Source organism: Astatotilapia calliptera, chromosome 9 (assembly GCF_964374335.1).
Source record: "Astatotilapia calliptera chromosome 9, fAstCal68.1, whole genome shotgun sequence".
Classification (NCBI taxonomy): Eukaryota; Metazoa; Chordata; class Actinopteri; order Cichliformes; family Cichlidae; genus Astatotilapia; species Astatotilapia calliptera.
The window spans coordinates 31473421-31500589 of record NC_137430.1 but is presented as its reverse complement, the minus strand read 5'-3'; the positions used below and the strand labels follow the sequence as shown (position 1 = coordinate 31500589).

The 27169-nt window shown below is 39.9% G+C and overlaps 2 protein-coding genes across 3 annotated transcripts; one reads left to right on the top strand and one right to left on the bottom strand.

The window, feature by feature from the left end:
* On the bottom strand, nt 1–7915 carry LOC113029700 (uncharacterized). The gene is made up of 3 exons (XM_026180696.2): nt 7749–7915; nt 7273–7458; nt 1–2295 (listed from the first exon to the last, which is right to left on the bottom strand). Exon 3 carries the CDS (start codon nt 2258–2260, stop codon nt 854–856), a length of 1407 nt encoding a protein of 468 aa, XP_026036481.2. The 5' UTR covers nt 2261–2295; nt 7273–7458; nt 7749–7915; the 3' UTR covers nt 1–853.
* A 5539-nt stretch (nt 7916–13454) lies between these two features.
* Nucleotides 13455–24423, top strand: LOC113029707 (uncharacterized). 2 transcript variants are annotated; one of them, XM_080306708.1, is made up of 4 exons: nt 13455–13613; nt 16697–17461; nt 18266–24025; nt 24111–24423. In XM_080306708.1, the coding sequence occupies exon 3, from the start codon at nt 22109–22111 to the stop codon at nt 22931–22933; it is 825 nt and encodes a 274-aa protein (XP_080162834.1). In that variant the 5' UTR covers nt 13455–13613; nt 16697–17461; nt 18266–22108; the 3' UTR covers nt 22934–24025; nt 24111–24423. The 2 variants fall into 2 exon arrangements, with proteins under 2 accessions (XP_080162834.1, XP_026036489.2); XM_026180704.2 differs by lacking the exon at nt 24111–24423 and having other exon boundaries at nt 18266–21907.
* Nucleotides 24424–27169: the final 2746 nt, after the last annotated feature.

Here is a 27169-nt window from a genome sequence, read left to right as displayed (position 1 = left end):
TTACATCTTAATTCATTTTATTCATAGGATAAAGTAAATGTGTTTACATATTGCCTGGTTAAATGACAGACATTTACGACTTACAGTAATAATATTTTCAGTGCAACATAAAAAAAAAAAAACATGGTTTGTCTCTTCATGAATCAAAACAGACTCACATCCTGTAAGACAACAGGGACTAATGAAAACACATTGCACATTGGTAAGCTGCAACAGAAGTGGCACAGCAGTGACACTGATAATTACCTCACGATGAATGGCCAAATAAACAGTAACGGATCTGATAGTTTGACCCAGAAGGTGAACTGTTCTGACATTTAGCCTTTTCTTGTTATCAGAAGATGGGAATAATGTTAAGTCTGTATGCTGTTTGTGGACACAGCCAGTGAAGTTTAACTTGCTAAACTTTTGCCAAAATATAAGACAACAAAGATGCACCAGTCAATTAAATGCATGAAACAAAATGGAACACAAGCTGCGATTCTGTGAGGCCTGATCTCAAGCTTTTTAAGTTTGACGCAGCATCCAGAAGAACTTTTGTTCAAACTCCTGTTTCTCCCACTGTGTTCAAATGAACCCTGTCAGGGTAATGTCCCATTGGTCTGCCCCTTTTCTCACAGGAGGACACTTTGTGGGTCTTTTGATGCCTCAATAGACTTTTGTTATGGATGAAAGACTTTCCACACTGACCACATACAAATGATTTAACTCCATACTGGATGAGCCGATGTGATTTTAAGCCCTTCTTTTGAGTTTAAGCCTTTCCACAGTGACCACATACAAATTTTTTAGTACCAGAGTGGATGAGCTGATGTGATTTTAAGTGACAAATGCCAGTAAAAGATTTTCCGCACTAGTCACGGCTGAAAGGTTTCTCTCCACTGTGGATGCGCTGATGCATTTTTAACCTATCAATCCCAGTAAAAGACTTTCCACACTGATCACAGATAAATGATTTAACTCCAACATGGATCATATAATGTCTCTCTAAGTGACCTTTTTGAGTAAAAGACTTTCCACACTGATCACAGTTGAAAGCTTTAAATTCAGTGTGGACGACCTGATGTGTTTTTAAGCTGGATCTATGAGTAAAGGTCTTCCCACACTGCTCACAGCTGAATGGTTTCACACCGGTGTGGATCCGCTGATGTGATTTCAAGCTACCAATCTGAGTAAAAGACTTTCCACACTGATCACAGCTGAATGGTTTCACCCCCGTGTGGATCAGCTGATGTGATTTCAAGTTACCAATCTGAGTAAAAGACTTTCCACACTGATCACAGCTGAATGGTTTCACACCGGTATGGATCAGCTGATGTGATTTCAAGCTACTAACCTGTGTAAAAGACTTTCCACACTGATCACAGCTAAATGGTTTCACACCGGTATGGATCAGCTGATGTGATTTCAAGTTACACATATGAGTAAAAGACTTTCCACACTGATCACAGTTGAAAGCTTTAAATTCAGTGTGGACGACCTGATGTTGTTTTAAGATGCATCTCAGAGCAAAGGTCTTCCCACACTGATCACAGCTGAATGGTTTAACTTTGCTGTGGACAACCTGATGTTCTTTTAAGCTGGATCTATGAGTAAAGGTCTTTCCACACTGATGACAGCTGAATGGTTTCACATCGGCGTGGATCAACTGATGTGATTTCATGTTACAAATCTGAGTAAAGGTCTTTCCACACTGATCACAGCTGAATGGTTTCACACCGGTGTGGATCCGCTGATGTGATTTCAAGTTACCAATCTGAGTAAAAGACTTTCCACACTGATCACAGCTAAATGGTTTCACACCGGTGTGGATCCGCTGATGTGATTTTAAGCTACCAATCTGAGTAAAAGACTTTTCACACTGATCACAGCTGAATGGTTTCACACCGGTGTGGATTAGCTGATGTGATTTCAAGCTACCAATTTGAGTAAAAGACTTCCCACACTGCTCACAGCTAAATGGTTTCACACCGGTGTGGATCAATTGATGTGATTTCAAGTGACCAATCTGAGTAAAAGACTTTCCACACTGATCACAGCTGAATGGTTTCCCACCGGTGTGGATCAGCTGATGTGATTTTAAGCTACCAATCTGAGTAAAGGTCTTTCCACACTGATCACAGCTCAAGCTTCTCTCCTCCCTGTTGGCGTGCTTGCGTCTTCTGAGCTGCTTCATAGCAGGAAAAGTCTTTTCCACAGGGATCGCCGCTGGCTCATCTTTACTTTCTGGTGCTGGATGTTTTTGGTTGATGTCATCCATGTGCTGAGGTTTGGGCCTGCTTTCACTTCTTTCTCCTGTAATGACAAAGAACCCAAACAGTGACATCAGGTCTATACCTTCAGCTCATCAACAAGTGCCCCCTCTTACCTCACAAAGATAAACAGTTTCACCATCTGCCAAACGTCTCAGGTGCCTGGGGACGCTATGCTGTGGTAAATATTTGAAGTGAGCTCATTTATCGGTTTTCAGCATTATTTTGTTATCGTTTTTATTGTCAACTCGGTTTTCCTAGGTCTTTTCACGTGCGTCATGTATAAATCTTCTTTTTTTTTTAGGTACCAGTAGAGTTGGATGTCTTGAGACAACTTTTACGTGGTCTTGGTCTCGACTGACTTTTTTCTTGGTCTTGTCAAAAACAACACACAACATTCGAAGCACATTGCACACCGTCGTAAATTCCCCCTAATTTTGGTAGGACCCGAGCTCAGGTACTAGCTGAGGACAGCAGTTACGCATGTGAGCGAGGGGGGAGAAGCTGCTGCCTGCAAGCTTGCTGCAGACAGAGCAAAGCTTAAGTTTAACCAGGTACCAAAGCAAATCACTCGTATTGTACAAATAATGTAAATATGACGGTGTATCACCAAAGATTGATATCAAACTGATTACTTGGCCCATATTACGCTTCTCACTCTTCGAGTGAATCAACAAATGGCAAAATGAAAAGCAGAACAACAATGCTGTTTTTCTTTTTAGAGAGTCTTAGCTTACATGTGTGTTTATTCCATATTTTTAGTTGTTACCCTCCACGGCTAAATAAATAACTCTAAATCGTTTTTAGTTATGTACGGATGAACACAACAATGGACATAAGGGGCGTCTTTCAAAGAAAAAAACTTAGGTAGATGTTATCTTATTGATTATGCTGTGTATGTTGTTCAATATAATTCTATGCCAAACAAGAGGAATTTCAATACACAGCAGTATATTCACAGTTAAAACTAGAGATGGCACGATACCACTTTTTTATGTCCGATACCGATACCGATATCATAAATTTGGATATCTGCCGATACCGATATGAATCCGATATAGTATTTTTTAATCAATAAAACTGTTTTTTTAATATCTTGCTGCATTTTGTATAAGTTCATAATCAAGTTTAAAACAACAACAACACTAAAGCTATTCTGTTATACCTGTATGCAAAAAAAATATTTCATAGTTCAGCAATACTGATCAGTCTAATAAACTTAAACCTACACCATCCTCCCTATTCTGGTATTTTAAAGAGTACTTAGCGTAAATATTAAGCAACCTAACTAATAGGGTTCCAACTCCCAGCAACAACAAAAATAAATAAATTAAAAAATAGGGAACCACCCCTCACGCTCCACCTCATGATGCTTAATCGACGTAATCAACCTTAATTTGATGCAGTGTGAAAAAAATGCACAGAAATAAATTATTTTTCAAGAAATATTAAATAGATTCAACATCTTTCTTCAACAGAACTGCAGACTGCACAGATGGTACCTTCCCAAAGGAAAAAGCACTATAGCTTACTAGGGTATATATATTAGACTTAATAGTTACTCTATACAGTAATGGACTTCTATATATTTTACATCAGAATAAAACTTTGGGTGTCAGATAATTATTTATTAAAAGCTAGACATTTTAAATGAGAATCAGAAATAAAAGTATGTCTTTGTGCCCCCTTTTCCCTGTTCATGCCCTATCGGCCCCCCTGGCTAAACTTTGCTAGATCCGCCCCTGGACAGTTACCAGCGTCAGCTACGTAGAAAAAGATCCTGGTGTAGAAAGTAATATTAGATAAATTCTAACAACAGCTTATCAAGCTTAAACGTGCTGCTGTTGTTCAGCCGCTGGTTTCCTCTTTCTGGTGCAAAGTGGGCCAAAAACAAACAAGAGAGACGGACTCGCGACAGAAAAGCCGATCAGCTGATCATTAAGCAGTTTCATGATTGAAGTAGCAGCAAGAGAGGGTGAGAGAGAGAAGAGGCAGTCGCTCCATATATCGGTTATTAAGCTTAACGTGGGAATGCTTTACAAACATTCAGAGATGGACTTACACACTTGCTTTACATAACTTTGTCGGAGATGAAATGCCGGGTTGCTAGCTAAGCTCCAAATGCTATCCAGACCACCGACAGGTCCCGCATGCCACAGCCGCTCTATCACGTGATGCATACTGCTCCGACGTGCTAACGTTCTGAGGTGAGTTACGGCGTGTTGCAAGTTTTGTGAGGTGCTTTCGTGATATTTAATGGATCGGATTACATTTTTTATTTTTCTCCGATATCCGATCCAGTAATTTAGGTCAGTATCGGACCGATACCGATACGTAATATCGGATCGGTCCATCTCTAGTTAAAACCAGATATTTAGATACACTTTAGGGAGAAAACATAAAAACATTTTTTTACTGTTAAAAATCAATTTAGAGTAAACTTGTTTTGTTTTAGATAAATAAATATTGAAATATATTTTAAATTAGTTAAATGTCAGAATAAAGAGAGACAGAGCTTTCTGTTTTTTATCACTTTCATCAAATTTAGGAGCACATATGCACTAAGTTTATTGTTAATTAATAAGAAAACTCCAGACGATTCTATTCTGAGCTGAAGAAGCTTCTGATTGGTTCGTAGAGTCCATGTGAGAAAATTGGTGGCACACCTGTGGATCCATATAAGGCAAAACACAGATCCTGTTTCTTTGACATGGGAAAATCAAGAGATGTCAACCAAAACACCAGGAAAATAATTGTGGAGCTCCATAAGTGTGGCTCAATTTTGAATACAATTTGGTGCCATTTGCAATTAAGAAATACAGATAGTTTCTCTCTTTACTCTTAAAGTTAACAAATATGTTTTTTTATATTTATCGATCTATAAAAATAAACATTTAGTCTGATTTGATGTTACAATTAAAAAAATCTTTTTTTTTATCTTAAGGGTATATAAATATCTGGTTTCAACTGTATATTTGATGATGTTGGTGTTTGGCTTGATTGTCAGCACAAAGAGGGAGAGAGAGGAACAGAGAGAGAGATGGAGAGGAGAATGAGGACAGAACAGAGATGGAACAAGAGCAGGTGAGACGCACATGTCAAATGGTTATTTGCCAAAACTCTTCAGAACATGTATCTAGTAGCTAGTGTATCTTTTTAGATACCATTTGTTACTTTTCAAATTCTATATTTATTAAGTTATGCAGGCATGTTTGTGCAACAAGGCTAAATAATTATATAAATGTTTCTGTATCTAAATAGTACTGTGCTGTATTTATCTGCAACACCTTAAAGGCCGGTCTGTGAAAATATTGTCGGGCATAAACCGGTCCGTGGTGCAAAAAAGGTTGGTGACCGCTGGTCTACAGCATTCTACCCCCCAAGGACACGTAGTCTAATGTCTTTATTTTTCAGGGCCACTTAATATTACACTATATGCTTATATGGCATTTTAGTTAATATAAAGCATAGAATTGAGGCACTTCAAATATTTTCATCTCAACACCTCCTCCCTGGAGATAAGGAGAAGGAGTCTCACTATCTGCCTCATGTCTCATGGTGCCTGGGAGTTTCAGTCCAACTCACTCACAATACCCATCTGTGTGTGGAATAACCTGTGAAATACATATTTGATGTTTTCCTGTATGTAGAACAAAGCCACACAAAATGTACTATAGATACTACTAAAGTCATTTTGTCAAAACATATGATCAACACATAAAATAAAGAAATCTCCATCACAAGAGTTAGCAGCTTACACAAGAAAAGACGTCAGAAAGAATATGAAAGAAGAAAAGTGGATTTTTAATGAGGTCATGCTGAGCCTCTTGTCCCGATTGTTTTATGTTGGGCTGAGAACAAACAACCAATACTCAGATCAGGTCCAGTACACAACAATTATGTATTAAGCACATATGTGGGAGACGTACACGATACCACCCTCAGTGTAGTCGGGTAGATCTCACAGATGTGTGGAGGCGTGGAAGAGACGACCCAAACGCAGGACTCATGGTGCAGAACAAAGAGGATTTATTGGTGCGAGTGAATGGACAAAGCAGCAACGGCAAGACTGACTAGCTGACTGAAAGACTGAGTGGCTGGCTAAATAACTGAACACAGACGGGAACGACAACATAACATCAATGACACGACACTGGACTGGTGGAACTGAGGAACATAAATACACAGGCTGAAAAATGAGTGACTAGAGACAGGTGAGAGAACAGCTGAGCATAATGAACTAATGATAAATGGGAAGGGAGCTAGAACATAATGCACAGAGTAAGGCTAACACAATAAAACAGGAAGTAGAACATGCAGAGGATAAACAATGAACAAGAACTGAAAATACCAGGTCAACAGCCCAGGAACCCTGAGAAAAAGAGGAAGCCCGAGAACTTCTTTATTTAAAGGGTTGTACACACCCGAGATGCATGAGCAAGTTACATATCATGCATCAGCGACAGTTAGCTGCATCTGCTTTTTACAACACTTAGAATGCCGTTTCGAGACCCTTTCACCCCCAGCTGTTTCCTGTTGTTCGTTATGAGGCCCGTGATCGTGTATGCCACATCCTGAGTACATCCTGTTCTAACCGCCCCTGTGCAGGCACGTATGCAGTTACAAGCAAAACACTTCTTTTAATGTGTTTTAGTTTAAATATTATTTTGCTTCTTGATTTATTGACACTTATTGAAATACTGCAACATGTGTATTTCCCACAATCTCCACATAGATCACTCCACAGACATCACCTTCATATGAAGGGAAACAAAGAGTTTAACTGAAATGATAAAAGTAAGTCTGTCTCTCCTGCTGCTTTGAGCATGTACATGACAAAAGAATTTCCCTCGGGATAAATAAAGTTATTCCTATTCTTATTCTTAAAACATTAAAGTACTGAGGCAGACAAACAGAGAGGCTAAACAGAAGGCAGAAATCAAACCAAAGTGAGCTAAGAGAGAGAGACCCTGTAGAAAATGATAAAGTTAAGCAACCAGTGTAGTTATAACTGACTTACTCTGGATCTCCTCTCAGACTCAGGAGGGGGCGAGCGGGCCGGCTTTGTAGTTGGAGTCGGACCAGCAGAGACAATGGGCTCACTGACCTCCACTCCCCAAGTCAGTCACCACGAGGACAAGTTCTTTGTTTAGAGATGATTTAATCCAAGCTCACCAACAACATCATTCAGCTGTCCTCGTCAGAACTAATAAAATAAAAGCAGTTACATTTAGAAACGTCAGTTTACTAAACATAAAAAAATTACTCTTTTAGCCTCGCTCACATGTTCTGTAAAGATTAAATGACTTAAATCATCACGCTGTTTACAAAAACACATTTTTACCAAACTCAGCGAACAATTGCGCATCCAGAAATAACTGTTTCATCTCGTTTGATATGGAAACTTAAAATTACAAAGACACACTGAACGCACCTTCCTACCAGCTGTAACCTAGCAGGAGAACGTACGTTCGTCTTCGCAGCTGCGATACATACCTGACAAATTGCCGTTCATCAATTAGATTTAACACGACGCTTCTCCACAATACTTTGATGCGGGTTCTTCAAAAAGTGCCCATTTTTAAAACGGCGGAAAGACACAGCAAAGAGCACAGTACGCACACTCCTCCTTCTTCTTCGTCTCCTCCCCCTGCTGCTTCTTCTTCTTTTTTTTTTACAAACCTTTATTTAAACATCAGTACAATACAAACTAGAGTTAAACAGTACTATATTATAGGTGTTATGCTTACCAAAAAATGTATACAATAAACAAACAAATAAACATTATTCAGAACCTACAGGGGAAACCTGCTAGGGGGAAAAGTTTAACTGATCAAAGCAAAGAGTAAAGTGATCGAAGGATCTTCATTTTTTTTACACACAACCATAGTTTTTATAGCTTTTGGGTTAGTAGAGTTCTTAATTGAATTAAGATATTGCACAAGCTCATAGGAAAATACATAAAAAGAGGGATGTCTTCCAAAACGTTTGGATTTGTGAATATGACATTTAGCCATTAAGATTAACAAGTTAATCACACATCTGTTGTTGTCAATGTTGAAATGTCTTTGGTGTTTTTGTAGACCAAATAATACATAGTGCCAAAACAGTACAAATCCTTTAAATACATTTTCTGAGATAAAAACACATAATCTCGGCCAAAAGTCTTGCACAAGGTTACAAAACCAAAAAAGCTGCATAGTAGATTCCTTGCACTTTTGACAAAATCTGCAGTTTGCATCAATGTCTAATTTGAATTTGCTGTGAAGATAATCTTTAGATGGGTAAATTCTGTGTATTAATTTATAATAAATGTCTTTAACTTTGTTGGTAATTAAAAACTTCGTCTTCCAAACTTCGTTCCACATAATATCGACAGGCAACCGGTTCCAGAAAAAAAATTACATACGGTTCTGTGGTTATACTATCCTGAAATAAAGATCTGATAGATTTGTTGTTGTTTTTAGAATTCTTAGAAAAGCACATCTTCCAACAAAAGTTTATAATAAAGATGCCAACGGCCTGTGGAATGAAGTGATATTAGGTTTATTCTTAAAAAGCATACAAACCTGTGATGGTTTTGAGCCAAATGTTTTTGTATAATCATCACGATTTACAGCTAAATTATTAAATATAGACAAAATGTTTTATAGGAAAAAAGCATACCATTGGAATTGAATAATTGGTCGACTAAAACAATATTATTCCTAAACCAACTCCCTAAGAAGAGAGATTTTCTTTTATATAAGATATCCTTGTTATTCTACATATAATAACTGTGTGGACTAAAGTTCTGCTTCTAAATAAGAGTCCATGTTAAAAAAAAAAAAAAGCTTGGCGATGAAAAACAGAGGTTTTTATGGGGATTTTATGAATATTAAAATTACAAGTAAGGAAAAAATCAGTGCCACCTAACTTAGAAAACATGATATAGTATCTAAATGGATGTAGGATTAGTAATTAGATTTTTTTTAACCAATTTATTTTGAATGTGTTATTTAGAGTGTTAAAATCTAACATATTAAGTCCTCCATTGACACAGGAGTTCATAAGAACTGTTTTTTTAAATGTAGTGTGTCCTATTTTTCCAAATAAAGTTGAAAAGTAACTTATCAACCTCTTTTATGAGTTTATTATCAAGGTGCAATGCCAATGCAGCGTATGTAGGATGAGAGATGCCATCTGCTTTAGTTTTTAATACTCTGCCTTTTAATGATAAATCTCTTAAGAGCCACAGAGTAAATCTGTGTTTGAGTTTCACTAGAATAAGATAGAATTTTGATCAATTCTTCTTTCCTGGTTTTTGGTTATTCAAATACCTAAATAACAAACTTCTTGTTTTATTGGAAGGTTACACAAAGCTGTTTTTGAACATTCTTTTATTGCCATAAGTTCACATTTAGGAATATTCAAGTACAATCCAGAAACTTTAAGAAATGTGGAGATTGTTTCAATAGCAATAGAAATTTGATACTCATCTTTTAGGAATAATGTAGTGTCATCAGCTACCTGTGTTATGTGTAAATCTTTGCCAATTAGCGATATACCTTTTACATTGCTTGACTTCATATGGTTAAACAATAGTTGGGCAATTAACTAAAACAGGTACAGGCACCTGTTTTGGGACAGCCTCGTCTTTTCCCTCTTTGTATGTTAAATCTGGGTGAAGTACTGTTTGTTAATTTGACACTGCTGTTATTGTTATAATGCTTTAATCAACGTAGAAAGTAAGTACCAAAACCATATCTATCTAGAGCTTGAAATATAAATTCATGCTTCACCGTGTCGAAGGCCTTGTAGAACTCTAAAAATAATATGAAACCACTGCTATTTATTAGGTCAGAATAATCCAGAATATCTAAAACCAATCTGATATTGTTATATGTCTTTTGGGCATAAAGCCAGATTGTGTTTCATAAATAATGAGTCAACAACCATCTTAAGTCTGTTAGCTAAAATTAGAGCAAATATTTTATAATCATCATATAAATCATCAATAAACTATTTGGTCTTCAATTATCAATCATTAAGAGGTCCTTATTTGGCTCCAAAAACAATGTGGTCAAACCTTGATTCATCGTAGTGGGAAGTTGTTGGTTTTCCATCTTCCATTGGTTTTAATTTTGCACTCCAGTATGAACACAAATCCCCCAACACGAGGATCACCACAACATAACCTAACAGACCTACACCTTAGTTCACAGATTCACTTTGTCTAAGGTTTATTTCTGGGACTTCGCACAATCCAGGAGCAAATCATGAATACATAATGGACTTACATTTACAACATTATGAATGAAATGTGCTCTATCTGGAAGCAGCGGGTCTCCCTCCCCCTTCAACAGGTTGTGTGTGAGACTTTAAATCATCAAACTGTAAATTATACATTTTAAATTGTTATTGATCCTTTACCCCGAGTCCTAATGTGTATATTTATTTTCTTACTCTTCTTATATTTATTGTTTGTTTACTTGCATTGTTGTAACTGGAGCCTCGTCATCTCGTTTCTCTGTATGTAGCGGAGATGACAATAAAGTTTACTTTGACTTCAGCAACAAGCAAGCGCACCGAGGGCTCTCGCGCTCACTTAACGTGTATAGAATTAAAAAAAAAACATCGGTGTAAATTATAAGTCTGTATCATAATGTCTGGTGTTTTCGTGTTTGTTGGTTTGTTTTTATTTTGCTTTATTTTGCGAGTCGGTTATTAGATGCCGCTCCAGCCGGTCAGACAATCCCCCGCCGCGGTTAGGAAGCATGTAGCGAGGCTCTATCTATCTATCTATCTATCTATCTATCTATCTATCTATCTATCTATCTATCTATCTATCTATCTATCTATCTATCTATCTATCTATCTATCTATCTATCTATCTATCTATCTATCTATCTATCTTCGCATCTTTCCTTCACGTCATGACGTTTTTCATCCGTGTTAAGGTAAAGTGATCAGGAAAAGGAGATAGGAGGGACTTCTTTCTGGTGCTTGCCCTCAACTCTCGTGCTGCCCTGTCTGCGCTATTGGCTTCGTGTCCGGTGGAATACGCCGGAAATGGGATGGGTCTACAGATAACCACGTGGGTTTCTGCTCCCTGCTTCCAGCTTCACCCCTTCTCTCGGTTTGTGGGTTGTAGGGTAAGAACTGAGCAATTAATGTCAGTTCGGTTAGTCTTGGGTAGATCCTGAATGTGCAAAGCGTGAAACACCGCAACATCCGACCCGTCTGAAATAATCAGAAACCCATCCCCGCATTGACACCTACTGGCCATTTCGGCTACCATTACATGTTGATGGATGCTGCTGAGTGACGCAGACGAGCCCTGCACAACCCCAACAAACTACTTATTATACCAGACTGTCAGTAGCTGCGGTCTACACGTTTTGGAGAAATCCCGCAAAACAAGGAAAGAAAAATACTGAGACGGTTAAAGACAGAAAACTTTGTGCTTCAGCAAAATATTCCATCTTTTATTGTTTGTGTTGCTCAGAATAAATCTATTTAGAAGTCAGTTTATGATGCGAAACACACAGAGAAAGGATGCTGTGTTTACTGTGATAAGCACACAGGTTTACAGCTGGTTTTGCAACGTTGCATGTGTTTGGTTGACTTTTAGCTTTCTGTCAGTTCGTGTCATCGGGTTTGTTCTACACACTGCCAATAAAAGCCAGACGCTGGCCTAGATAATTCTGACACATCTTTAAATCCTCCTCTGCTCAGCAGCCTCTGAACACGAGGAAACCTTCCTGTACTTCACTCTGCTGTGGATTTGTTTATGATATATTCACACCGGAAGCGCATATCGTCACGGCTGCGCAGCGCGTGGGTAACGGGTTAGCGTGACAATGACGTCAAACGATTCGGCAATTTCTTTTCAGGTGAAAGTAGAAAAAAAGAGCGGATGGAGCCCGAGCTGAAGATTTCATCCTGTGTTGTTTAAAAGCAGAGGCGCGTTTATTGAGAGATTTGAATGAATTCACAGCGCAGTGTGTGGCTCTCTCCCCCTCTCTCTGCTGATGGGAGTCAATGGAGCTCACCACTCTTTGTCTCTCGCTTTCTGTCATGTGACAGTAGCCGTTCAAATATATTTATATATTTATATAGCTCCATCATTTTGACTTGATTACGCCAAAGGTTTAAGTCCTGGTCACGTGACCTGGGTGTCGCGATCCACGCTTCGGAAGCTGGACGCTGCTCACTGCTGCAGGTCTCCTGCCGTTTATGGTTTACACGCTGAAGGAGAACAAACTGAGGAGCAGAGGAGACAAAAGGAGCGCTGACCGCGATCACTGCAGCTCTTTTTAAAGGTCGACTCTAAAAAGGTCTGCGCATCTACATCGTTATGTACGGCTCATTGTGTGGAGGCAAGTAGGAGAAATGTGTTATCATAAACACTCTCATCTCTTTTTTTTATTCCTTTTAAAGACTTAGATGCTTAGATTATAAAATATAGCACAGGTTATGTGGTATTGCTGTACAGACACGTTTCTACATGTATATGGCTACTAAACACGTAAAATAATAGGCTGGTTTTCACGAGGTCATTAAGCGTGGTAACTGAATCCCACTGGACTGCAGCCAGGAGTGAGTCAGGCTTTCAGGTTTGTTTTCACAAAATACACATTCGTTCACGTCCAGATTACACTTCAGTTGTGTGATCAGTTGGGCAGATCTCATATATGACTTTTGAAGTTTGCTTCTTTTACTTAAAGAGGAATGGGAAGAGAAATTTATTTTCTCTCAATAACTTTGACATCCTCACTCTTTAATTATTTTAGAATAGTTTGTTTTAACTTGGTAGGGATAAATTGATCACCTTGTTTGTGCACCTGCTGTCACAAATGTCAATTCTGAAGCTATAATGGGGAACCAAACTGCAGTTATTCTGTGTTTACCTGTTAAGACTTTTGGTTTGATTGGATTAAACATTTCCTTCTCAAATATTTCCATCTTGCTTTGACTGCAGCTGTAACAACATTGATTCCAGCAGGATTTGTAAAAAACATTTTGATGGACACACAGAGCTGGACAGCTTTTATTCTGCGGGTTTGGAGAGAGTCTGTGTGTGTCTGCATTCACTTTGTTCCTCTAATAGACAATCAATGTGCAGATGTTAATTCCTGCAGTGACTGCTGTTCTTCAGCCTGCAGAAACCACCCTGCAGCTGCTGGAACAAGTCAATCTTCTTAATGTTAATTTGCGTAGGTTCTTTTTTTTTCAAGGATGGTTGCCTAACAAAGATCTGTTCTGTATCCCAGCTGTTCAGCAGGAGGAGAAGAGTCTGACGGAGCAGCAGAAGAACATTTTCACCCACCTGTACTCAGGTCGGCCACTACAGAGGAAACAATGAGTTCAACACAAAAGGTCAGCACAATATCACTGCTAAGCTACAGTGATATAACTATGTGCACTTTATCGGCTGCTGTTGGTTTTATTACGGTCTCAGGTAACATCAGGCTTAGTGTTGTTATTCTTTCTCAACCTCAGTATATTCACACATAGAGAATCTCTGAAATTAAAACAAGAAAAAAGATCAGACTAAGAAACGGGAACAAAAACATCAATCAATTAAACAATAATTTTTAAAGCATTTTTTAAGTATGGCTCTCTTGTCCTGCATTTCTGCTCATATGTAATTTAGATAAAAGGAGATCATGTTGAAGTCACTGGTGACACCAGGTCGGCCACCATTTGCACCGGCCCCTCCCTCTGCTGGCCCAGTCCTGGGTCTGCCGTGCAGACCCGGTGACATTACCATGCTTTACAGCATTCTTTATTAGCACACACATGGTTGCTGTTCACAATGCACACAGAGCTGCAGCTCTTCCGCTGCCAGCTCAACATTACCACAACCACAGGACCCAGTACAATATTTAAGTCGGCGGGCATGATTACGGATGCTGTGCAGGTGCGTCTGCCTTCCCTGCACGGCACTGCAGGCCACGCCCCTCCACATGGAAAGTATCTCACTTTTCTGTGGGTCAACAGACTCACTGCAGCTGGTGGCAGTCGTCTTTGTGCTCTCTGTCCGTTGAATGAGAAATACCATGGAGAGACTGCTTTGTTGTTTATTGGCAGAAATGATGTAAAGTGGCTCTTTAAAGTTTGGGCGCAGCAGGCATGTTTGTCACTATCTGCTTACTGAAAAATATACTGAAAAATAAAGAGTTATTTCCAACATGACAGAGTGTTGGCTGACTTAGACTTATGTGGTCAATCTTCGTATGTTAAATTATAAGCTCTACATAAGCAGTCTACGTCGTTGCCAGCATTTATGTTTGTGGCTGTCCTGGTGTTTTATCCCCCTCCTGTATCCTGTTTGTTGTGGCCATTATTTTTAGGAGAAACGATATTTGTCTTCTTTGGACATTCCCGTGTGTTCAGTACTTTTCTCAACGAATGTGTCCTTTTATTGATGCCGAGATTAACATTTCTTATATTGAGACCGTGAATTAACTGTACTAGAGAGGCCAGTCACAGTTGTTGCTGTAGTTACATGGCACCTGCAGTCAAATCTGCGTGAGTAAATTGATACAGGGACACCAAGTGCTGGTGTTTTGTTAAATTAAAATACTCTGGGAATGCTCTATATTTCACTGGGCTCATCTAATGCATCACAATCCTGATATACCATCGTTCCCTCGAAGCTGGACAGGAAACTGCAGGATCTAGGACTGAGCAGCTCCCTCTGCAGCTGGATCCATAGCTTCCTGTCTGACAGACGCCAAGTGGTCAGACTGGGCAGCATCACCTCATCCCCCGTCACACTGAACACTGGTGCACCACAGGGGTGTGTACTGAGCCCTCTCCTGTACTCACTCTACACCTACGACTGCACGGCCACTAACAACTCCAACATCATTGTGAAGTTTGCGGACGACACTACAGTGGTGGGTCTTATCACCAACGGTGATGAGACGGCTTACAGGGAGGAGGTCAGCGCCCTGACCCACTGGTGTCAAGACAACCATCTCACCCTCAACGTCGCAAAGACAAAGGAGTTGATAGTGGACTTCCGGAGGTGCAGAGAAGTACACACCCCCATCACCATCAACGGCGCTGCTGTGGAGAGAGTGAGCAGCTTCTGCTTCCTTGGTGTACATCTGGCTGAGGATCTTACGTGGTCAGTACACACAAACAAAACAGTGAAGAAGGCGCAGCAGCGCCTCTTCTTTCTCAGGAGACTGAAAAGATTCGGCATGAGCCCCCGCATCCTCAGGACCTTCTATCACTGTGCCATTAATAATGGACTGGATTTATATAGCGCTTTTCAAGGCACCCAAAGCGCTTTACAATGCCACTATTCATTCACTCTCACATTCACACACAAGCTACGGTTGTAGCCACAGCTGCCCTGGGGCAGACTGACAGAAGTGAGGCTGCCATATCGCGCCATCGGCCCCTCTGGCCAACACCAGTAGGCGGTAGGGTAAAGTGTCTTGCCCAAGGACACAACGACCAGGACGGAGAGCCCGGGGATTGAACCGGCGACAGATACGCTTCCCAACCCCCTGAGCCATGGTCGCCCACATTGAGAGCATCCTCACTGGATGCATCACCACCTGGTATGACAACAGCACCACCTACAACCGCAAAGCTCTCCAGAGAGTAGTGCGGTGCTCTGAACGGATAATTGGAGGTGAGCTTCCCTCCCTCCAAGACATCTACAGGAAGCGCTGCCTGAGGAAAGCGGGGAGGATCATCAAGGACTCCAGTCACCCCAGCCATAAACTGTTCAGACTGCTTCCATCAGGAAGGAGGTTCTGCAGCATCCGGTCCCGTACCAGCAGACTGAGAGACAGCTTTTTCCATCAGGCCATCAGACTGCTGAACACGTCATAGACACCTCAGCTTCACTACTGGAACTTCAACATTATGCACGCCATACTGTATATAAATGCCACTTGTTTTGCACATGTCAACTACCAACCACTGTATATTTTATATATTTTATTGTTTTACTCTATTTAATTTGTAAAATATGTATACACACACGTAGACATACATATTTAGTATACACATTCAGTAATATGCATACACTCTTATATTGTACATATATTTATTCATATAACTCTCAGATTTAGCCATTCTTATATTTTGCTTGTTCTTATTTTATTGTACTTTGCACACCTCTGTTGCTTGTGAAGCTCGCACACAAGAATTTCACTCACATGTACTGTACCAGTGTACCTGCACATGTGATGTGACAATAACAGTGATTTGATTTGATTTGATATATGACCATGACAATCTCTGAAAGATATTCAAATAGTTCACAGAATTTCTGCTTGAATTCTCATCTGTACTGAACCTTGCCTTACTGTAAACATTGTTTTTGACAGCCTTGATTTTGTTTCAACCTTCAGGTTTAAAACTAGTTTGAAGTTTCGGTTTGTTCCACGACTGCATTTCACTCACTGCCTCTGTTTGTATCTCTGTCACTGCAGGACCAACATGGAGCGAGAAGTCAGCGCTCTCAGGAAGCCGACAAACCTCACAGAAGAAAGAGAGAGAAAACATACACCTGTGAGGAGTGTGGGAAGGATTTTACTGTAAAGTCTAACCTAAGAAGACATCAAGTCATCCACACTGGAGAGAGACCGTTCAGCTGTGACTTGTGTGGAAAATCTTTTAGTTTGAGGAATACCTTAAAGACACACAAACGCATTCACAGTGGAGTTAAACCATTCAAGTGTAACCTGTGTGGAAAGTGTTTTACTCTAAAGAATAACCTAAATAGTCATACGCTCATCCACACTGGAGAGAAACCATTCAGCTGTGACTTGTGTGGAAAACCTTTTAGACAGAAGAGTGGGCTAAAAAATCACCAACTCATCCACAGTGGAGTTAAGGCTTACAAGTGTGATCAGTGCGGTAAATCTTATACTCGCAACGATGCCTTACAGACTCATCAAGTTTCCCACTCTGGAATTAAGGCGTACAGCTGTGACTTTTGTGGGAAAACCTTTAACAACCTTGGACGCCGAAATAAACACCAACGCATTCACACTGGAGAGGATGTGTACTGCTGTGATCAGTGTGACAAATGGTTTACAACATATGCAAACTTACAAATCCACAAAATTACCCACACCGAAGAGAGATCCTATAAATGTGACCTGTGTGAGAAGGCTTTTAAATATCCACATTCCCTGAAAGAACACCAACAGATCCACACCAGAAAGAGACTCTACAAGTGCAGTTACTGTGAGGTATGTATTTATATTGTTATCTTGTCATTTTAGCCTGACTGTTTGGAACAACTCGGCTTATTCAATTGTGTTTGCATGTTAGTAATTCTACTACATTTCAATGGGACACTGGTTGAGTCATCCAATTTAGTTTCAGTTGTGAATTTGCTTACATTTTTTGAAATAAAAATTGCATTTTGTAGTACTGGTCATCGTTATGTCTACTATTACTACTGGTAGAATTTGTGACAAAGGGCAGCGAGTCCAACACCCATCGGGAGTGAGTCTGACTTGTTGCCGGTAATATAGACTATTGTTTAAGGATGCAATGGATTGAATTTATGTGTCTGTATGTGTAGTAGGATTTCAACAGTACCATATTCCTGTCCTTCTTGTCAGGTGGACCCAGCAGTCAGATCTATTTTTGCACTCAGATTTACTTTAAACTTTTCATTACAGTGGCCTTATTGCTGTATTGCTGCAGAATTGTGTCAGTATTAGAGTGATGTTATTGTGGAATTACTGTTACTTGTTGTGGTACCACTGTATTATTATATTGTTATTATCATGGTATAGGATTGGGCAATTTGCTTGAAAGTTCAGTTGTTCTGTTGACCCCGGTGGCATCGCCAGTGAATGAGGGTACCAGTGCCAGGAAGCTGAGGAGTCTCCAGTTTTGGTAGTGATCTGTAACATAACCTAAATGTTATAATTGAAACCATAAAAATGATGTAGGGACTCTTTTCTTTCTTTCTTTTTTTTAAGTGACATTCAGGATAAAAATGTTGAAGGACTGACTTACACTCTCTTTGTGTCTTTGTTTAGAAGCAGAGCGACACAGATGGATCCAGTTCTCAACCCTGTCATCACTGTGGTGGTGGGAAAGAGTTTCATTGTGACCTTTGTGGAAAAACTTTCTATCATCAAAGGAATCTAAAAATACATCAACGTGGACATACTGGACAAAAGTTGAACTACTGCAAAGAATGTGGCAGAGGCTTCCCCACACCTAGTGCATTAAAACGCCATGAACTCATTCACAGTGGGGTTAAAAAGCACGTCTGTGACCAGTGTGGGTCATCCTTCACCACTGCAGGTCAGCTTAAAGCACATAAACGAGTCCACACAGGAGAGAAACCATACAAGTGCACATACTGTGACAAAAGCTTCTCTCATTCAAATAGCCGTATACTTCATGAACGTACACACACTGAAGGAAACTACAGCTGTGACCAGTGTGACAAAAGCTTCAAGAATCTCAGTTCATACTCCAAACACAAACGATCCCACGCTGTAAATAAACAGTTTCAGTGTGACCAATGTGCAAAAACATTCACTTCATTATCTGCTCTGTGCAAACATCAACATGATCATCCAGGGCTGAAATCACTCCCATCATTTGGTCACAGTGAATCCGAAGAGATGAAAATCTCCTCTTCTGGTTGCAGGGACGGACTTAAAAGCCTTGAGATCAGGCTCCACAGAGTTCAGATGAAATCTCCTGTAAAGGGTGTCAGCTAATATCACAGTTAGATCTGATGAGGTAGTGTTTCTGGGCTTGCAGTGAGTAATAAAGTTCAAATGTAAGAATCTGCATATACAGCATATATATAACAAGTATTTTTCCTAGAAGCTCTTCATGCTCCAAAATGTCCCAGTTACATTTTAGTCTCTTCCCTTCAAAACAGTAATATTTGGTGGTAGTAGTACTTGTGTTATAAAGTTGCAGAAATACCTCTTGTGAGTCAGTGAGCGTGCCTGTGTAGCCGTTATTTAATTAGGCTGAAGAACACATTCTTATTTGCATTGGTGGCTTGCAGAAGGAAAAGCCACTTGAAGAAATGGGGTTAAGTTGTAATAGATATATTGTATGACTGAGAACTAATTCTGCATTGATTTTGAATATTCAACATGTGGTGAATACTGAAAAGAAGTGTAAGTCTCACAGCACGTATACTCGCATGTTCAGACTTGCTCATAGAGGGAGGGTGAGTGATAGGGATCCATGGAGATAATCCAATAATCAGTGTTTTGAGAAGATTCAATCGTCCTTCCTCCGAACTCTGTGCAGAGCAGACACACCTGGAAGATGGGATTATACTAAGGATTTGCAGTTGGATTATAAAGCAGAGTGCAGGAGGATTAACCATCACCAAACAAATACCATCCAAGAAATGGATCTGTAAGACTTTTCTACTAAGCTCACTGTACTGTACTGGATTGTAAACAGTGAGGAAATCAAGGGACATCAGATGGAGTTGGTACTTTGACATCTTTTTTCATCAAACATGCAGGGAACAACAAAACATACAGAGCATCTATGCCTCCCCTTTTCTTCACACCACATTCTGGCTTTGACGCTCCTACTCTGTGCTGTAGTAAATTCTATTTGACAAGCAGTTTCTGATGCGCCAGAACACGACATCGCACCAGAGTTCCCTTCACCGTCAAGCAGCAAGTCAGAGGAGTGACAGGTGTATTGTTCGTACCGCTCCAACTCTGAGCACTATCTGTTTCAGTGCACCTACTTCAGTCAACTGACTACAGGTCAGAAGTGCACGTGGGTGCAGGCTAATAAGAAGTGTTGGTGTTCTGGCTAGACTGCAAGGTGTTGACGTAAAAGGACATGAAAGCAATGTAAAGAGACCCACCTGGATGGCCTCTTATGCTGTGAATGTACATAGTAGTGGTGGATAAGCAGAGGAAGACAGCCGTGGTGAAAGATGTAGCTGTGCCAAATGAGGAGAACATCAGATCATCCACGCTGGAGTGAAACCTTTCAACTGCCATCAATGTTGCAAGTCCTTTGGTCAGATTAGCATCTTAAATTTGCATAAGCTTATCTAAGCTGGAATTAAACCTTTAAGTTGTGCTCAGAGTGGAAAGTTCTTTGGTAGTTTTTATCATGTAAAAAATAGTGCTGTTAGCGTTAATCTCGTTAAAATGACGTTAACACCGTAACTGCACATGAACTGAATAATAATAATGCAAACTGCAGATGTAAGCATTATTGTGCTGACCTTTGTGGAAAAACATTCAGAGTGCCGTGTGCTCTAAAAACACACCAACACATGAATACTGCACACACTGCTGTGACAAAACTGCCAGACCATTGGGTCAAACTTTCAAAGTTTAAGATCAGGCTTCACAGAATTCAGCTTTAATCTCCTGTTTAGTGTTACTGCGAGAAAGTCCATCAGATCAGTTATGACCTCAGACGTGCTGTCTGGTGCAAGCAAGTATTGTTAAACTTTTAAAGTATTCAGCTAAGTATTAGAAAAGTACCAGGACTGTTAGGATTATCAAGTAAATAAAAAGACTACAGATGTGATGTTTGCTTTGAGGATTTGATCGAGAAGTACAGACAATGAAATTTACCCCGTAAACTAGTTACTTCCTGATAACAGCTGCATTTACACCGTGTTGTACTGGATGCTTCAAAGAAATGAATATGTAGACTGTATGCTAATCTGAGGCTTTGTTTTACATAATCAGATGTTTATAGTCACCTTATACATTTATAAGCTACATACCAAGAAATCAAAATTACTCAGAGTAAAATTTGTCTCCATCCTGATAAAATACCTAAAATTATGCCACACTTAAAGTTACTCATGCATTCTCTGAATTTACTTACACATTACTTAAAATTAACAACAAGAAACTTTTTTCCTGCAAAAAACTGGTGTTTCACATCTTTATTCTAGTGTACCTAATTTTAAATATTTGTGCTTAAAGCCTTTGAGATTCCAGAACCTCAGCAGATATAGTTGGTTAACCTAGTACATACTTTTTATTTCGTTTCATGGATTAAATTGACTGCATGCATTTTTGTTGTCTCTGGTTTTGGCAAAAGCACAACCAGTTAAGCTTTGCTAGCTGTGTATGAACACTTAACTTGCGGCTTGTCTAAATGTTGCTTTAACAAAACCTTTTAGCAGCATGTACATGTTCATATAGCAGCGCTTAATTCTGTAAGTATTCTAAAAACAGTTGTTTGTAATAAAGGATATGAAGTGTAACAATTAGTGCTAAAGCTTTATTGTTACAGCAATATGTATTTTCTCCACTAGGTGGAACCTTTGCTAACTGCCTGTCAGAACTTAACAGATTTTGAAATATCCATGTCTCCCATTGAATAATGGAGGTGAAAAAACACCTGTCTGAAGCTGGCAGCCAGCATTTGCAGAGACTTCCTTTGAATTGTTGTTATTTATTTATTTATGTATTAGGTCTTCTGATTTTACTTAAACTGTGCAATAAATAGCAGCAGAATTCTGTCAGAACCTCCTGATTCTTGTCAGTGGAGTCGGTGCTGCGCCATTTCTGTTCTAGTTTACTCATGTGAAATGTCCTATAAATGTCTTTGTTGTTTTAAAATTTGAGTTTGTTTTGCTGCATGAGGAGATAAAAGTACAAAAAAAGGTTTTTATTGATCCTATAAATAATAAAATATACACAAAATTAGCTTACGTGCAGTTTTGACTCTGGTACTTACTGCTCAGTATCTTATAAATGTCAAATATGGTTCTTATCAAGTGCTCAATTTAATTTTAATTACAACATCAAAGCTTGAGGTAAATACCCTACAGTATATATATAATAGAATCACTAATGAACTGATTACTTTAATGTTTTTGGCATACAATATGCAGTTATTAAAAACTCATGTCAGTCATGATAACTGTTTGGATTTCCATGTATCATATGGCTTGTGAAAATAAAAGGGAAGTGGTTTCAAAGTTAAAGACAGAACACCACTGTGTGGCCACTACCAGCTCCACCACCATCATCAAGTTTGCTGACGACACCGTCGTGGTGGGCCTGATCTCTGATAACAACGAGACGGCCTACCTGAAGGAGATTAGGAATCTGGAGAACTGGTGCCAGAGGAACAACCTCCTTCTAAACGTCAGTAAGACAAAGGAGCTGATAGTGGACTTCAGCACTAAGCAGGAGAGGAACTACCAGACCCCCGTCATCAACGAGTGCCCAGTGGAGAGAGTGGACAGCTTCAAATACCTCGGAGTTCACATCACGCAGGACCTGTCATGGTCCTGTCACATCAACACCGTGGTGAAAAAGGCCCGACAGCGTCTCTACCACCTCAGACGCTTGAGAGACTTCCAACTGCCCTCCAAGGTGCTCAGGAACTTTTACTCGTGCACCATAGAGAGCATCCTGGCGGGAAACATCTTAACCTGGTTCGGGAACAGCACCATGCAGGACAGACGAGCTCTACAGAGGGTTGTGCGGTCAGCTGAGCGCACCATCCGCTCCGAGCTCCCTGACCTGCACTCAATCTACAGCAGGCGGTGCTGGACCAAGGCCAGGAAGATCGTGAAGGACCTCAGCCATCCCAACAACAGACTGTTCTCTCTGTTGAGGTCAGGAAAGCGATTCCGCTCCCTGAAGACCAACACAGAGAGACTGAGGAGGAGCTTCTTCCCGCAGGCGATACGGTCTCTCAATCACACCACCACACAGTACTGACCCACACATACAGTTCTTACACACACACTGGACTTTCTGGACTTTGGTTTTGCACAACACTGGTCACTATATTCTTCATTTCCGGTTAATACTTGTACAGCTGCTGTTATTGTGTATATATTTATTTATATTTAGATTTCTTCATACATTCTTATATAGTTCTATATTGTGTATTGTGTATTTTGTTGTACAGTTATTTTATTTTCAACTTTAATTTATATATTTATCTTTATCTTATTCTTCCCAGTTAAATTTACCCTTCATTCTAATTTGTGTTGTACAGTTATTTCATTTTTAACCTTAATTTATATTTTATTCCTTCCTAGTTAAATTTACCCTTTTTAATGTTTCATATTTATTTCCTATCTTATTCATAGCCTTTTCCTTTTTTGTTTTCTTTAGGTCACGAGCAGTTGTCCAAGCATTTCACTACATATCGTACTGTGTATGACTGTGTACGTGACAAATAAAATTTGAATTTGAATTTGAATTTGAACAAGCAGGATTAAATGCAGTGATGCATTTTGAGGGAGGAAGGTGATGCACAAGCAGGAGAAACCCTAGTTAAAAATACAGAAGTACAAGTGTGTGTAGTGTGTGTTTTAATATTTTTGTGCAGGGGGATTTCTGCAGTGCCACACAGCAAAATCTCCGGTGTGTCATGGTCCGGGTGTGTGCCACTGTGTCTCCCTCCGAGCTGGCGTCTCCACCCCTGGGAGGGGCTTCAGTGTTTTTGCTGATCGCTTACACCTGTGGGTAATTTAGCCGGGGACTCATAAGGCCAGCGTACTCAAGCTCTCTTCGCCAGATTCTCTGCTAACATCAGTCAGTGCAGGCCACCACCATGATTCCCTATGTATTTTGTGAATCACCTTGCCTCACTGTATGTTTGTTTTTTGTGCGCCTCTCTCTTAGCTACACCTAACTGCCAATCCCTGCCAAAGAGCTCCTACTTGGATATTGGACCATCTGGCAGTCCCACAGGCTATTACTCGAATCACCTACCTGCCTCTCTGCCTCCACGCCAGGAGTTTTTGGATTACACACCCGGACTACTCACCCCTCTACATCATCTCCGACCACCTGTGGCAAGTACGCAGTACGAAGGAGGATTCTGAACCAACAACATATTCATATGTCTCCTTATCCGTATCTGAACATCTGCACTCTGTTACAGTGACCCCGACCTTTTCCTGGATCTAATGTGACTCGCTTTCCAGTCCAGTTCCCGGAATAGCTGTCCCCTCTGACCCGGACCAGATTGTTACTTAGATTCAGTGGTGGAACGTCGTACTTGTCTAACTCACCTTTTGTTTATGAATATTTGTGAAGTCATTAAACATTATTCTTAAAATCTACTTACGTGCTGTTCGGCGTCCTGCATTTGAGTCCTGTCCCTCGTCTAAAACGGTCTCGGCCGTAACACAGTGTTAATTTAACACTGGAGATTTTGCTGTGCAGGACTCCACTTTCAGCCTTTTTTGAATAGATGTGAAAAAAAATAAACGGTGAGCGCTCAACTACTCTGTGAGCTGTGAAGACAAGCAGGTGGTGACAAAACACCAAAATTTAAGCTGGCAACTGCCGCAGAAGAGCAGAAGAAGAATGATGTCCCTCTCTGACTTTCCGTACAGCCTACAGGCTGGTGCAAGCTTCCCGCATTTACCGCACATTGTTTGCGCTTGTGCATGCTGGTCTGCCGCCTGCTCTGAGCTTTCAAAGTCACCCATCTCAAAACTGCATTGGAGATGGGTGACTGCCAACAGTGGGGTGAGAGATGCAACATCTTCATGAAACCTAAAGAAGTCCATTCGCTTTCTTTCCAAGCTCCATCTACTTTGATGATGGAGAACCAAGGGCGTAGATTTGGCATGGACGGAAGGGACATGTCCCCACCAGCAATTATTGAATTGTCCCCACCAATAATTTGATCTCTTCGAGTAAAGAAAAACAAACCCGATGGTAAGAAAAAAAAAAAAAAAGATCTGTCAGCGTCTCATTCAGCGAGCGGTGCAGAAAGAGTTAAATTACGTTCTCTACTGGAGTCCTACGTCATGTGACAAATATGGCCAATGTGATTGGCTGAGCTTTTCAGGGAGCTCTGTTTAGTTTCAGCAGCGGCAAACAAACCTGCGCTGCCAGGAGGAGAGGAGGATGGCAGCGCAAAGGAAGAACCTGGATATAAGAAATTGGTTTTCAAAGAAACCTGTAAGTCACTTAAAGTCAAGTTCACTCATATATTGTGTCCGTCACAATAACGTTACAGGCTATGCTAGGCCATACATGCCAACACTCACGATTTTTCCGAGAAATCCCGAATTTCAGTGCCCCTCCCGAAAATCTCCCGGGGCGACCATTCTCCCCCCAATTTCTCCTGATTTTCCACCCGGACAACAAAACTGAAAACCATATCCCAGACCGGCCCAGCCAATTCCAGTTTCCAACAATGGCTACTATTACTGCAGCTACTTAGTTTTAATATTACTCTTATTACTCTTTCTGGGTCGCAAAATAAACTTTTAACACATTTTCAGGCGAGAATGTAGCTGTGTAAACGTCAAATAACTTAAACGTGTTATTGTTTGGCCTTTTTCAGTGCTTTAGTTGTGTTTTATTTGTTGGTGAGTAAATCGTTTTGGCTGAGATTAAAGTTATTAGATTAAATTAAATTAAATAAAACTTTATTAATCTCTCGGGAGGATTTTTCCCGGGTTTTCACACAGCTGAATAAACTGCTGTGTGAAAACAGCAGTTTATTCGACCATCTACGCCAGCGTCTGGTTATATTTTAGACAGCAAGGAGCAGACGGCAGGTGACGTAATTCTGAAGGCTAGACCGTCCAATTTCACAGTCGTTCATTTCCGGTCTACCTGGCTTTCGGAGGACCCGGCCCACTTAGACCACAAAGGCCGGGTCCTCAGGTGGGCGCAGCCTCTGAATTTGGACACCCCCGGGCTGTTTCCGGTAATAACGGTTACATTTAACTTATTTTATCTTATTTTATAAATAAACACTGTAAGATTCAAGTTTTTTGTATATATATGTACATGTATATCCCCCCAGCCCATTTGAATGTCTCCCTAATTCTGAGGTCTCAAGGTTGCCAAGTAGGTGCTAGGCTTGGTCCACATCAGTCTAAAATTGTATGTAACCATGAATAATGTGATGCCATGTCCACCAGGAGAGACTGGACAGTATAGATGTAAAACAAATATGCCAGCAGTTCATTTCAGCTAACGAGAGGAGCAGGCATGTGTTTGTTTTGTGGGGCATGTAGTCCATGTCTGTTGCTGTAACAGTAGTTCATGTTTAGAATAAAACATCCCAGCCCCCTATCTGATGTTGGTGTACTATAACTGAAGTAATGTTGTTAAGTCCTTAAAGTCATATTCTTTTATTGTCATGACTGTATTTGAAGCTATTTTTACTTTTGTATGATACCTGATTTATATGATATATGGCTGAAGTAAACTAAAGTCTGAAATACTTAGTCAGTCATTTGTTTAATAGTAATTTAACATTATATAATTCACATATAAAACTATGAATTGTAATTTTAAACGGTTTAAAAGCATGTAGAATAGCATATGTAGGCAAGTATATTTGTCCTTTTTTTTAATCAAGAAGCAAAAACAAAAAGGAGACCTGTTCAGTCCTTTATCATTAACTAGACATGTTTTGGATAGATTCAAATATCAGCATTGGTTGAATCTTTAAATGGTCTCTTTTATTTTCAAACTAAGTCAGTTTTCAGTGGGTGACTTTGAGTTTCCAGTTGAGATGCATGTTTTTGGATAGCTGGAAAAGTAGCTTTTACTTATAGAGCTCATGCAAAATAAATAAATCAAGTCCAGTTTTACTCTCATATCGGCCAGCATTTTGATTAGTTGTCTTCTTTCAATATCATACTTCTGACAATGCAATAAAACATTATTTCCTGTTCCCTACTGCAGTCACACTCCACTGTACAGTGTTTTCCTATTAAAAGTAATGTGGTATTAAAACCAGTGTGTCCGAATCTAAGTCGAGATATAACAGTCTCCTGTTTCTTCCTGTACTTCTCATGTCTCCCAATTTCCTTTGGATTTTGTAAAACCATCACCCTTTCCTCTCTTCCTCCCATTGCTTTTGCCAGCGTTCCTTCATTTTGTGCCGTATTCTACTCTTAATCTCTGTCCTACTAACACTAATAATCATATCAATTTTTCATCCACAGCGAGTAAAGTAGTGAACTT